Below are 11,245 nucleotides of genomic sequence, written 5' to 3'. Positions count from 1 at the left end.
CCCCTTTCCTCTTCACCCACTACACCTCGGACTTCACACACAACTCCACACAGTGTCACATCCAGAAGTTCTCCGACGACACAGCCATCGTTGGTTGTGTTTCAGAGGGGAATGATCTGGAATACAAGACGGTCATCAGGGACTTTGTCAGCTGGAGTGAGTTTAACCAGCTACAACTCAACACCAGCAAGACAAAGGAGATGATCATTAACTTCCAGAGGAAAACATCTCACTTCACACCGGTGAACATCCAGGGAGCGGACATAGAGTTGGTAGACAGCTACAGATTCCTGGGTGTTCACCTTAACAACAAACTGGACTGGTCCATCAACACCTACGCCCTCTACAAGAAGGGCCAGAGTTTATTCTTGAAATCTCAGATTATTTTTTTTTATGTGGCCCTAATACTCAGTCAATTTTCCATACGTGTACACCATTTAGCATGTTTGCTTACAGTTCTCAAACTATATTAACGTTATGAAGACGTGAGAGAATTGGTCTTCCATTGTTTTTAGACCAGCTACTCACTGCCGACCCCTGCTGTTAGACTTGAGTACCGCAATGTCAGTCGAACTACTGTAACAACATCCCGATTAAACTCATACAACATGATGCTTAATGGGATGATCCAAACTATCACTTTTTTTTCCAACGGAAAATGCATTGCACTCACCGGAACCGCAAATTATTTGCAGACAGAATCCATCCATCAAATTTCTGTTCTTGAGAAGACTTCAATGGCTGTGTTGGGAGTTTGTTTTTTTATGTTGGCGTCTTAGTTCCAACAGTAAGTCTTTTTCTGTCGGCATGGAGGATAATGCTGCTACCGCACTGTGAGATTCCCTTTTCTGTATGCAAATAAACTTACAAATGATAGTAGCTAGGGCTACTAGCTAGCAACAAGTGCATTTAGCTTTTTAGCGGTGTGTGTGTGTGTGCCAAGGATAATAAACAACAGGATGTGATATCTAAGTGATATATTGTCTTCTTTTCTGAGGAGAATATAATGTAGGTCTATTCAGACATAACAATAGTAAGGTGGAGAAATATTTAATCTTACAATGTATATACAAAACTATTTATTGCCATAGTTCATTTTGTTACAAGCCTGAACAGGCTCAATTTCACGTAAGTACGTTGTAGTCCAAATGGTGAGAACCACATTTCCGCCTGCATGTGACATCTCTGCCATCGCGTAACTCATTGGCTCGTTTATGCTTTAGACGACAGACTTTATTGAGTTATTTTTTTCTTCAACTTGAGAAACCAGAATGGATTTTACCCTTCTCGGATCTCTATCTTATTTGTTAATATATATGCAGTTTCTCCACCAAACTTCCTCCTAATTGTCACGGGTAATTTGGGTTTTGGTTGACCTGGTGTGCTACACACATCCAAACTTTTTCAACAGTTCTAACAAAACTGTTGGAGGAAAATGGGCCTATAATGTTGCACAAAGCTAAATTTGAACCTCAACGTACCTTCGGAGAGCTTTTGTCAGGGATCTTCAAAAGACCACCACTGGGTGTACATTTTGTTTATTTCTTTGTCTTTTGTGGCTTTTTTGTGATATCAAAAGAAGGAGCAGCCTCTACTCGGGGTCTTAAAAAGAGGATAAATAAAGAGGAAGTACATGAAGTACTCACATTCCAAACTTCTTTGAACACTTGTGTGACCGTATATGATGGAAATACAGATAGAAGCCCAACAACCTGATTGTGTTTGACCTTAGAGGTTTCACTGGACCTGGAAAAAAGAAAGCATCCATGTTTGCTTTCATGCTGTTTTTGTTTCGTTCCATGTGTTTGGCAGGGTAAAAGGAAGCTGCTGATGTTCAATCCCACAAATCCCAGTGAACATATTGGCGTGTTTGCTCTCCGACTGGGGAAGTACAAGGCCCACTTCTACACCCAGACTATACGCTTCATAAGAGTGATGGAAGATAAGCACAGTCAACTTGAACTCTACATTGTTGCCCTATTACGTTCCATCCACAGCAACACCACCCCAGACAATGAGTGCTCAGAATCTGCGCTGCTGATGCTTCACGCCCCCACGCTTATTTTCAGTGTGGAGGCTGACCCTTCTGAGCATCACTCTATTTCCCTGGACTGCAAGTCGGACATCCGGGAGCTGCTGGATAACATTAAGAGAGTCAAGGTGCATTTTGAAGGCTCCATGCTGTTTGGAGAGAGTCAGACCTCTATAGGAATTGACCCACAGCTGGAGCCGTGTTGCAATCCACAGTGTAGTGCTAAACCTAGCTGCTGCCAGTTCTGACACAATGCTCCATTGCATTAATCTTCTGTGAACAAGTACTGTAATAATCACTTATATATTATATAATAATTATATAATAATAATAATAATAAAGAATAAGTTTATTCATTATAAGAAAGAGTAATACACTTACAAGAAAGAATCAAAATGTTATATGGGAAAAAACGTTTTTTAACCAGAAAAAAAACGGGAATGAGCCTCAATAAACACGTTCGCATGCACGTGACGTCATTCATACGCGACCCATTCTATTGGCAATCACGTGACTCGCTTGTTTTTGTTCTTCGGGCGCCAGACCGCATTTTTTGTTGACTTAATGTGAGACTGCGGAATGGATTTTACCCGCATCGGGTTTCTATGTTTTTTATGTGTTTGTACATATGCTGGTTCGCCGCCGAATTTCGTGCTAATTTTCGCCGATGATTTGGGTTTTGGTGACCTGGGGTGTTACGGACATCCCAGCTCTCTTACGCCAAACGTGGACCGACTGGCAGCGGGTGGTCTCCGGTTTACTGACTTCTACTGCACCAGTCCTGTCTGTAGCCCCTCCAGGTAACTAAGCTGTGTGTGACTGTAAGAAGGACCTACTAGTTCTAATTTGGTTACGTGAGTTACACGCAATGGCAATACAGTAAGTAATAATAAGTAATAATACAGTATAATATTACAGTGGCGTTCTAACTATTTTTAATCTTATATCGCAGAAACACTGTATATATACATATTTTTCTAACTTAGTCGACATTGTTATGTACTATATGTGCAATTTGTAGCTGCAATGTGGAAAACTTGACTTGCATCGTCTATCCAGGGCGTCACTATTGACAGGCCGCTATCAGACCCGTTCAGGTATCTACCCCGGAGTCCTGTATCCTGGCTCAATAGGTGGTCTTCCATTGAATGAGACCACCATCGCTGAGGTGCTGAAACCTCTGGGCTACGCCACAGCCGCTGTCGGGAAGTGGCACCTGGGAGTTGGAGCCAAGGGAACGTTTCTTCCGACCAGGCAGGGCTTCGATGAGTACCTGGGGATTCCATACTCCCACGACATGGTCAGTGCAACATCCAGATGGTTTCAGTGTTGAAGGCCTATATCTGTTTTCATGTGTCGTTTTGCTTTTCCAGGGTCCATGTCACAACCTGACTTGTTTCCCTCCAGATGTCAAGTGCTTTGGATTGTGCGACCTCGGCACTGTGATGGTTCCGCTGATGCACAACGAGGTCATCATGCAACAGCCGGTTAACTTCCTGGATCTGGAACGGGCTTACCGTGACTTTTCCACCAGTTTCATTGCCGCTGCGGCCAAGAGGAATCAACCTTTCTTCCTCTACTATCCTTCCCATGTAGGCAACATCATCCTGGTCTACTAAACAACAATAGTTTCAACACTAATTTCATCTTCCATCCTGTACCAGCACACCCACTACCCCCAGTATGCTGGCCCGGGGGCTGCTGGGAAGACATTAAGGGGTCCATTTGGAGACGCTCTGCTGGAGTTTGACAACACTGTCGGAAACCTGCTTGCCACACTGGAGACGACCGGAGTGATCAACAACACGCTGGTCTTCTTCACGTCAGACAACGGGTGGGCTTGTTTTCATGTGAATTAGTATTGTCACTGTGTACATGTATACACTGTGTATACATTTATATACAGTGGAACCTCAGTTAGCGTGTTTTTCAGTTAATGTTGAAAATTTACGCCAAAATGTTGCCTCTGTTTACGTACATTTTCCGGTTGGCATACAATACGGCGTCCATCTTGTCGTGTTATTAATACACGGCGTCACTCTAATTGTGTTCTAAATGTATTTTTAGCTCAAAACGTCCTTCGGTTCTAACAAAGAAGTGGCTACAGTAGCTTGCTAACAAAATAGCAGCCGGGCCTGGAAGTCAGCTATGTAGCCTGTCGATGATGTCATCAACGGTTGACTCACAAACATGTTAACACAAAACACGTTTTTATCATTTTACATGCATAAAACAATTGTTACTTTTACCTTCACTGACAACGTGATTCTTGATGTGAGTGTTCCCAAAGACAAGAAGTGGCAGCGAGACACAACACGGACACCAACTTCCTGTTTTGTCATGAGTTATTTCTTGAATTCAATCCAATTGTGTTTTTCACCTTCTTTATCAAAATGATGGCACTTGCAAATTTCTTTGCCTCCATTTTGGGTTATTGAGTTGAGAAACATTATTGAAATGATGATTGAATGAATTATTAAAATGATAAAAACGTGTTTTGTGTTAAACAGGAAGGTGGTGTCCGTGTGGTGTCTCGCTGCCACACTCTGTCTTTGGGAACACCACACATCAAGAATCACGTCTTTACAGCGAAACCTTAAATGTTCATTTATCCCTTTCATTCATAATTTATATGTATTTCTATTATTTTTTTAATCGTTTTCTGCATGTAAAACAAAATTTTGTGTTAACGTTCTTGGCTTTCTGGAAGGGATTAATTGAATTGACATTTTTTTGTTGGAAAAATTGATTCAGTTAGCATCTGTTTTGGTTAGAGTCACCTTCTGGAAAGAATTAATTACGCTAACCAAGGTTCCGTTGTACTGACTGGCTTAAAATGTGATGTTGCGATTCAAGCACAACTTTCTTTTTCTCGTGTGTGTGTGCGTGTGTGCGTGTGTGTGTGTGATCAGGCCTTCATTAATGCGCATGTCCCGTGGAGGAAATGCAGGCGCTCTGAAATGCGGCAAAGGTACTACGTACGAGGGCGGCATGAGAGAGCCAGCCATCGCTTTCTGGCCCGGCATGATCACGCCAGGTGTGCTGCAATTATGCACCATATTTAAATACACACTTAGAAGAGACTCTGTATGACTTTCCTTGTTGTGTTTTTAGGTGTGACCCATGAGCTGGCCAGCACTCTGGACATCCTGCCCACCATTGCTAAGCTAGCTGGAGCTAAAGTGCCCAAAGTGGAGCTAGATGGTGTCGACATGACTGAAATCCTTTTCAAACATGGAAAGGTAGAAGCATATTTAGAAAAAAAAGTTTTAATTTTATGACAAAACAAATAGTAGACAATAAATATATTTTTAAATAACAGCATAAAGTGGGCCGCACGGTGGCCGAGTGGTTAGCATGTTGGCCACACCGTCAGGAGATCAGGAAGACCTTGGGTTCAAATCTCTGTGTGGAGTTTGCGTGTTTTCCGGTTTCCTCCCACATTCCAAAAACATGCATGTTAGGTTAATTGGCAACTCTAAATTGTCCATAGGTATGAATGTGAGTGTGAATGGTTGTTTGTCTATATGTGCCCTGCGATTGGCTGGCGACCAGTCCAGGGTGTATCCCACCTCTCGCCCAAAGTCAGCTGGGATAGGCTCCAGCATACCCCCGCGACCCTAATGAAGATAAGCGGCATAGAAGATGGATGGAACAGAATAAAGTCTTGATGTTATTATAACATCATAGTGGTAAAAAAAATCAATTGGGGGAAAAAGTAATAATTTAATAAAAAAACTTAATATTACAACAGCAAAATCATAATTTCATTGTCATTTTACAGACTAAAGTCTGAACATTTTAAGAAAAAGTAATAATTTTGTGAGGAAAAAAAGTCATATCATGAGAGACTCCAGTGAATGCCTCCATCCAATGAACTACATAGTCTCCTATAATATAACTGCCGGAGTCCAATAATACATCGGGGCAAAAAACATTGGCATCAACAGCTGTGGCTGTCGTCAACCTTCTGACTTCCTCAAGATGGTGGTTGCTTCATTTGAAGTATCATGAGTGGGCAGCATCCAGCAGCTCTATCTACCTCTGCATGCGCTTTCAAATGTTCTTTGCCCCACTCCGCTGCTGTGGTGACACTCGCCATACTGTATCTACAATGTTTCCTCGTTGCGCTATTACAACATTCTGTTGCTGCTTTGTTGTGCAGAGTAAAAGGGAGACGATGATGTTCTATCCCACTGATGCTAGTGAAAAGTTTGGTCTGTTTGCTCTTCGACTGTGGAAGTACAAGGCTCACTTCTACACACGAGGTAACATGGATAGGTACTTTCTTATGAATGGATAAACATAAGCGAGGTCTGATTTTTATTTATTTATTTATTTGTCGTTGCTCTATAACCTTAGGTTCCATCCACAGCAACACCACCCCAGACAAAGACTGCTCAGCGTTTGCACTCCTGAAGCCTCACGACCCCCCGCTTCTCTTTGACGTGGAGGCTGACCCTTCTGAGCGTTACCCTCTCCTTCTGGACGACCACCCGGACATCCAGGAGCTGCTGGAGAGGATTAAGAGAGTCAAGGAGCAGTTTGAAAGCTCCATGCTGTTTGGAGAGAGTCAGATCTCAAAGGGAAGTGACCCACAACTGGAGCCTTGTTGCAATCCACAGTGTAGTCCGAAACCTGGCTGCTGCCAGTGCTGACACCATTCTCCAATGCACTTCTACTGTAAATACTGTAGGTACTGTAATATTGAAATTAATATTGTTACAATTGATGTGTAATTGCTGCAAAAAATGTGATAATTTCACATGAATTGGCTGAATGTTTCAAGAAAAAGTCATTTTATGAGAAAAAGACTTAATACATAAAAAAAGTCATATTTTATGAGGAAAAAGTGTCATGGTAGGAGAAAAATAAATTGTGAGATTACAAAAAAAGCAGTATTACGGGAGTAAATGATGGGAATTATGTAATAATTTTACATGAATAAAGCACTAATATCACAAGAATTGCATTTAATTTGACGTGAATAAAGTAATATGACAAGAATTAAGTCATAATTTGACATGAATATAGTCATAAAACGCTAAGTTGTAAATTAATGTGGAGTAATAATGTTGAGAAAAAGTCATAATTGTATGTGAATAAAGTAATGAAATATCAAGAATGAAGTTCTAATTTTACAAGAATAAAGTAATGACAAATTTTGTCAGAATTTTATGGGAATAAAGTCATAATATGAAAATTGTCTTAATTTCAGGTGAATACTGTAATATGACAATAAATAGTAATTTTACAGGAATAATATTGTGATGATAATGAAGTCTTAATGTTAAGTCATAAGTTCATGTGAATAAAGTAATAATATGACGAAATAACGTGTTTTATGGAATAAAGTAATACTGTAATATGAAAAAATTGAAAACATAAGTAGTCATATGACGAAAATGAAGTTGTAGTTTTACTTGAATAACAGAATTAGTCCTAAAACGAATAAGGTGACGTGAATTAAGTCATAATTTTACAGCAATAAGGTAGTAATGCGCTGTCAATAAAATAAATAAAAATAATAAAATAAATAAAATGGTAATACAAGCAAAAAAACAAAGACAACAGTAAAAGATTTTGGACATCAAGCATATATTTTATTTGTAAGACCAAATTCATTACAAGGCAGATTTTTTTGTACGTATTTTAATTTTTTTTTCTCCCGCTTTGAATTTGACAAGTTTTTAAAGGTAAAAGATATGTTTGCTCAGTCACATACTGTACCGTATTCCTCTATAAGTATACAGAAACGTGTTCATGACATTGCGTGAAAAGGGCAAACATAATCGGATCAATATGGATCATAAACGGAGCGAGGCATTGACAGCATTATGTCGTAGCTAACTAATTGCATCCTAAAAATGCTGTTGCTGAAGCGTCTCCGCACACCTAAAAATGCCACGTGTATGATATTATGAGGGAAACATAAGACAGCCAAATGAAATTATTGCACATTACATACACATTAATGTGTTTTTTTTTGTTTGTTTTTGTGTTGTTGGGTTGATTTCTTTTTTTTTTTTTCAATCAATAACGTAGTAGTTCAATAACAGACAGAAGAAAAGGGACACAGCACTATTTTGGAGTCTCTATTGTATATATACATGGGCTAAATGACAGTGGAAATAAACCTTTTTCCTGCCATGTGTGACTGAAAACTGCAGACTACAGTAATATACAGTTTCTGAGGAGTAACAAAACCAAGCCTCTTCTTGTATAAGCTGTTAAATATTCTGCAGCCCCCGTACCGTTTGTGTATATATGACTGATGCTCGAACCGTCGCCACACTAAAAGCAATAAATAAATATGAGAGCGTGTGACGATCATACCTCGAATCCCGTCTAAACCTCCACCCTTCCCTTTGATTCAACTGCCAAAAAAAAGGAGCAGAACAGTCGTTGGAGTGTGAATATGGCTTTTCACTGGGCATTAGCTTGCAATACCAGCATGACAGTCATCGTCGAGCGTTAAGAGCCGTGGGAGCTCTCTCTAGAGGAGGTGAGCGGGGAGTGCAACTGTGGCAAAATCATCACTAGCGTTACTCAGTGTAAGAAGTATTAGTGTCACACTAAAAAGGAAGAAAATTGTATTGTACTGCGAGCAATAACGACAAGAAGAAAGTTGTGTTTCTTTCGAGGGAAAAGTTGTAATATTCAGAGAAATTGGTGTCACAAGATCTCGTGAGTCTAAAACGTGACAATATTTATTGTTCAGAAAAAACTGTCTTGTGGGCACCAGCCCTGAGATGATAAAAAAATGCATTAATCAATCACACAATAAATGAAAACGGACTTGATCATTTTGCCGGCCTCAATACATTGCCATGTGCATGCGCATCTGTTTTCTTCGTCTCCCGCCTCCAAACAGGCAGGAAGAGAGTTCACTCTTTGCATTGGTTCCATCACTTTGGCACATTTGTGCCATAGAACAACGGCATGAACGGAGTGAGCCCTTTGGTCAGTCATACAGTCTCTGTCTTGGTGGGTGGAGGCGGGGCCGGCAGCACACACACAGAGTGCAGAAAGTGTAACATAGTAGAAGATATATTAGTAGATTGGAATATATTGTCATATATTTTTGATATGTTTTCATTATATGTTTCTTAAAAGTAAAGTTAAAATCTCATTTTTGAATTTAAAAAATTTAAGGTGTAATTTTACACAAATTTATTTGCAGAATACAGGAGTTTTTTTTAGTCGGACAGTGGCCGAGTGGTTAGTATGTTGGCCACACAGTCAGGAGATCGGGAAGAATCTCCGTTGGGCATTTCTGTGTGGAGTTTGCATGTTCTCCCCGTGCGTGTGTGGGTTTTCTCGGGTACTCCAGTTTCCTCCCACATCCAAAAACATGCATGTTAGGTTAATTGGTGACTCTAAATTGTCCATAGGTATGAATGTGAGTGTGAATGGTTGTTTGTCTATATGTGCCCTGCGATTGGCTGGCGACCAGTCCAGGGTGTACCCCACCTCACACCCAAAAGTCAGCTGGGATAGGCTCCAGCATACCCCTGCGACCCTAATGAGGATAAGCGGCATTGAAAATGGATGGATGGATGGATGGATGGAGGAACTTTTTGAGACAAAAAATGCATTATGAAATTGAATTTTTTTTTTTGTATTATTGAAGCATAAACAGTATAATATAATTATATCAATATTATCGTAAAATATTTTCAGGGGAAAAGTGAAAATCTTATCTAAATAAGAAATAAGTCACAATTTTGCATGAAAAAGTCTGAATCTTCTGTGAATAAAGGTATAGTCTTAATATTACCAGAATGAAGTCACATTTTACTAGGGGGGAAAAAGGTCAAAATGTTGGAAGAATAAAGTCAAGAATGTTACAAGAATAAAGTCAGAGAATAAAGTGATATTATGCTCAAAAGCGGAAGTGTTTGAATGATACTACGTGATTAGTATATGAAGACACAGGAGTAGTTGGACTGGAGTGTTGCCTTTAGGCTCATGTGGGAATTTCAGCATTCATCCTGAAAAATGACAACTTAATACTGGAAAAACTATTAAATATCATAACTGTATTTTTTTCCTTTTTAGTGTGACCCGAATATTCCTAAATCGTTGACGAAATTCCTCCCGAGTGAGTCTCACGTTCCCCTCGCCATTAAATACCACTAACTAAACTACCATTCCCTTCAGCTGCTGTGAGTGATTCCTAATCTAGATGACGTTTGTTTGTTTGTCTACTTGCTATACATCTATTTACATCACACGTACGCGACACAGAGGTAAGCTCACTGTACTCTCTCTACTCTGCTGCCATGTCGACACCGAGTCAGCCTTGAACATTGAACAAATATTTACAAGGAGGCAGCGTTGTCATTGAGCTGCTCACCATTCTCCTGCGTATGTGTTGCTGTGTGCAGTAACCCTCCTAGCCATGCATGGGACTGTCAATCATCAGTAGTATGGTCGCTCGTTTACGTGACGGAAGAGGAAAAACAGGTGCTCAGCGTCTTAGAATAGTGTCTTAGAAAAAAACGGTAAAAGAAACATTCAACCGTCCACTGAGATGGACACAAGACAGAGAGATGAATTTGTCGTGGAACTGAAGAGCCCAGTCTCTGAGGGACAAAAGGAGAGATTTTCCAAAAGAGAATGAAGAGCACAGCCTTTTGTAGCGCCCTCTGGTGGCCAGGGGGATGAGTGTAAGCACAGCGTCGTTGAAGCGGAGGAAGGCAACGCCTCCTTACTCCAAGTAGATGTCCTCAGTGGGGCAGGCGTACTCCAGATGTTCCTGGTAATATTCCTGGAAGGCCCGTCTAAGGAAAGACACGACTAATAGTTATTTTCTGTTGAAAGGAAATGAATGCTGTGTTCCTTACATCTTGAATTATTCAAAGCAGCAGTTGAACACAATCTATTCCAGGAAGCTAGTCGTGTTCTCATTTCTTCTGATTTTGAAGCAAATTTTCTCGTAGAAAATAACAGAAATAGAAATAATCCCTTCCAGGGTGAAATTGTCAGTATAGTCAAACCTTAAAGCGGGCTTTCCAAAGTGCGGCCAAGGAACTTTGACGACTCATAACACAAAACTTTGTCTTTAAAGGAAAACTGCACTTCTTTTGGAATTTTGCCCATCATCCACAATTCTTATGTGATACATGAACACATATTTATTTCCCTTTTCTGTGCATCATAATGAAAGAATACGAGTTCGCATGAGCCAACTAACAATTGACGCCATAG

At 40.2% G+C, this 11,245-nt stretch overlaps 2 protein-coding genes across 3 annotated transcripts in view; one reads left to right on the top strand and one right to left on the bottom strand.

The window, feature by feature from the left end:
- Nucleotides 1–2,531: 2,531 nt before the first annotated feature.
- On the top strand, nucleotides 2,532–8,196 carry arsa (arylsulfatase A). The gene is made up of 8 exons (XM_054775562.1): nucleotides 2,532–2,832; nucleotides 3,092–3,332; nucleotides 3,406–3,624; nucleotides 3,697–3,866; nucleotides 4,945–5,069; nucleotides 5,147–5,274; nucleotides 6,198–6,300; nucleotides 6,395–8,196. Exons 1-8 carry the CDS (start codon nucleotides 2,612–2,614, stop codon nucleotides 6,688–6,690), a joined length of 1,503 nt encoding a protein of 500 aa, XP_054631537.1. The 5' UTR covers nucleotides 2,532–2,611; the 3' UTR covers nucleotides 6,691–8,196.
- Nucleotides 7,614–11,245, bottom strand: part of mapk8ip2 (mitogen-activated protein kinase 8 interacting protein 2) — a 47,052-nt gene continuing 43,420 nt past the window's right edge. For both annotated transcript variants that reach the window (XM_054775560.1, XM_054775561.1), the window contains exon 14: nucleotides 7,614–10,818. In XM_054775560.1, coding sequence (XP_054631535.1) covers nucleotides 10,746–10,818 — 73 coding nt within the window. In that variant the 3' untranslated portion in view covers nucleotides 7,614–10,745. The remainder of the gene's footprint in view (nucleotides 10,819–11,245) is intronic.

Source organism: Dunckerocampus dactyliophorus, chromosome 5, assembly GCF_027744805.1.
Source record: "Dunckerocampus dactyliophorus isolate RoL2022-P2 chromosome 5, RoL_Ddac_1.1, whole genome shotgun sequence".
Lineage (NCBI taxonomy): Eukaryota > Metazoa > Chordata > Actinopteri > Syngnathiformes > Syngnathidae > Dunckerocampus > Dunckerocampus dactyliophorus.
The sequence above is the reverse complement of the archived record's forward strand: the minus strand, read 5'-3'. Positions and strand labels throughout refer to the sequence as shown.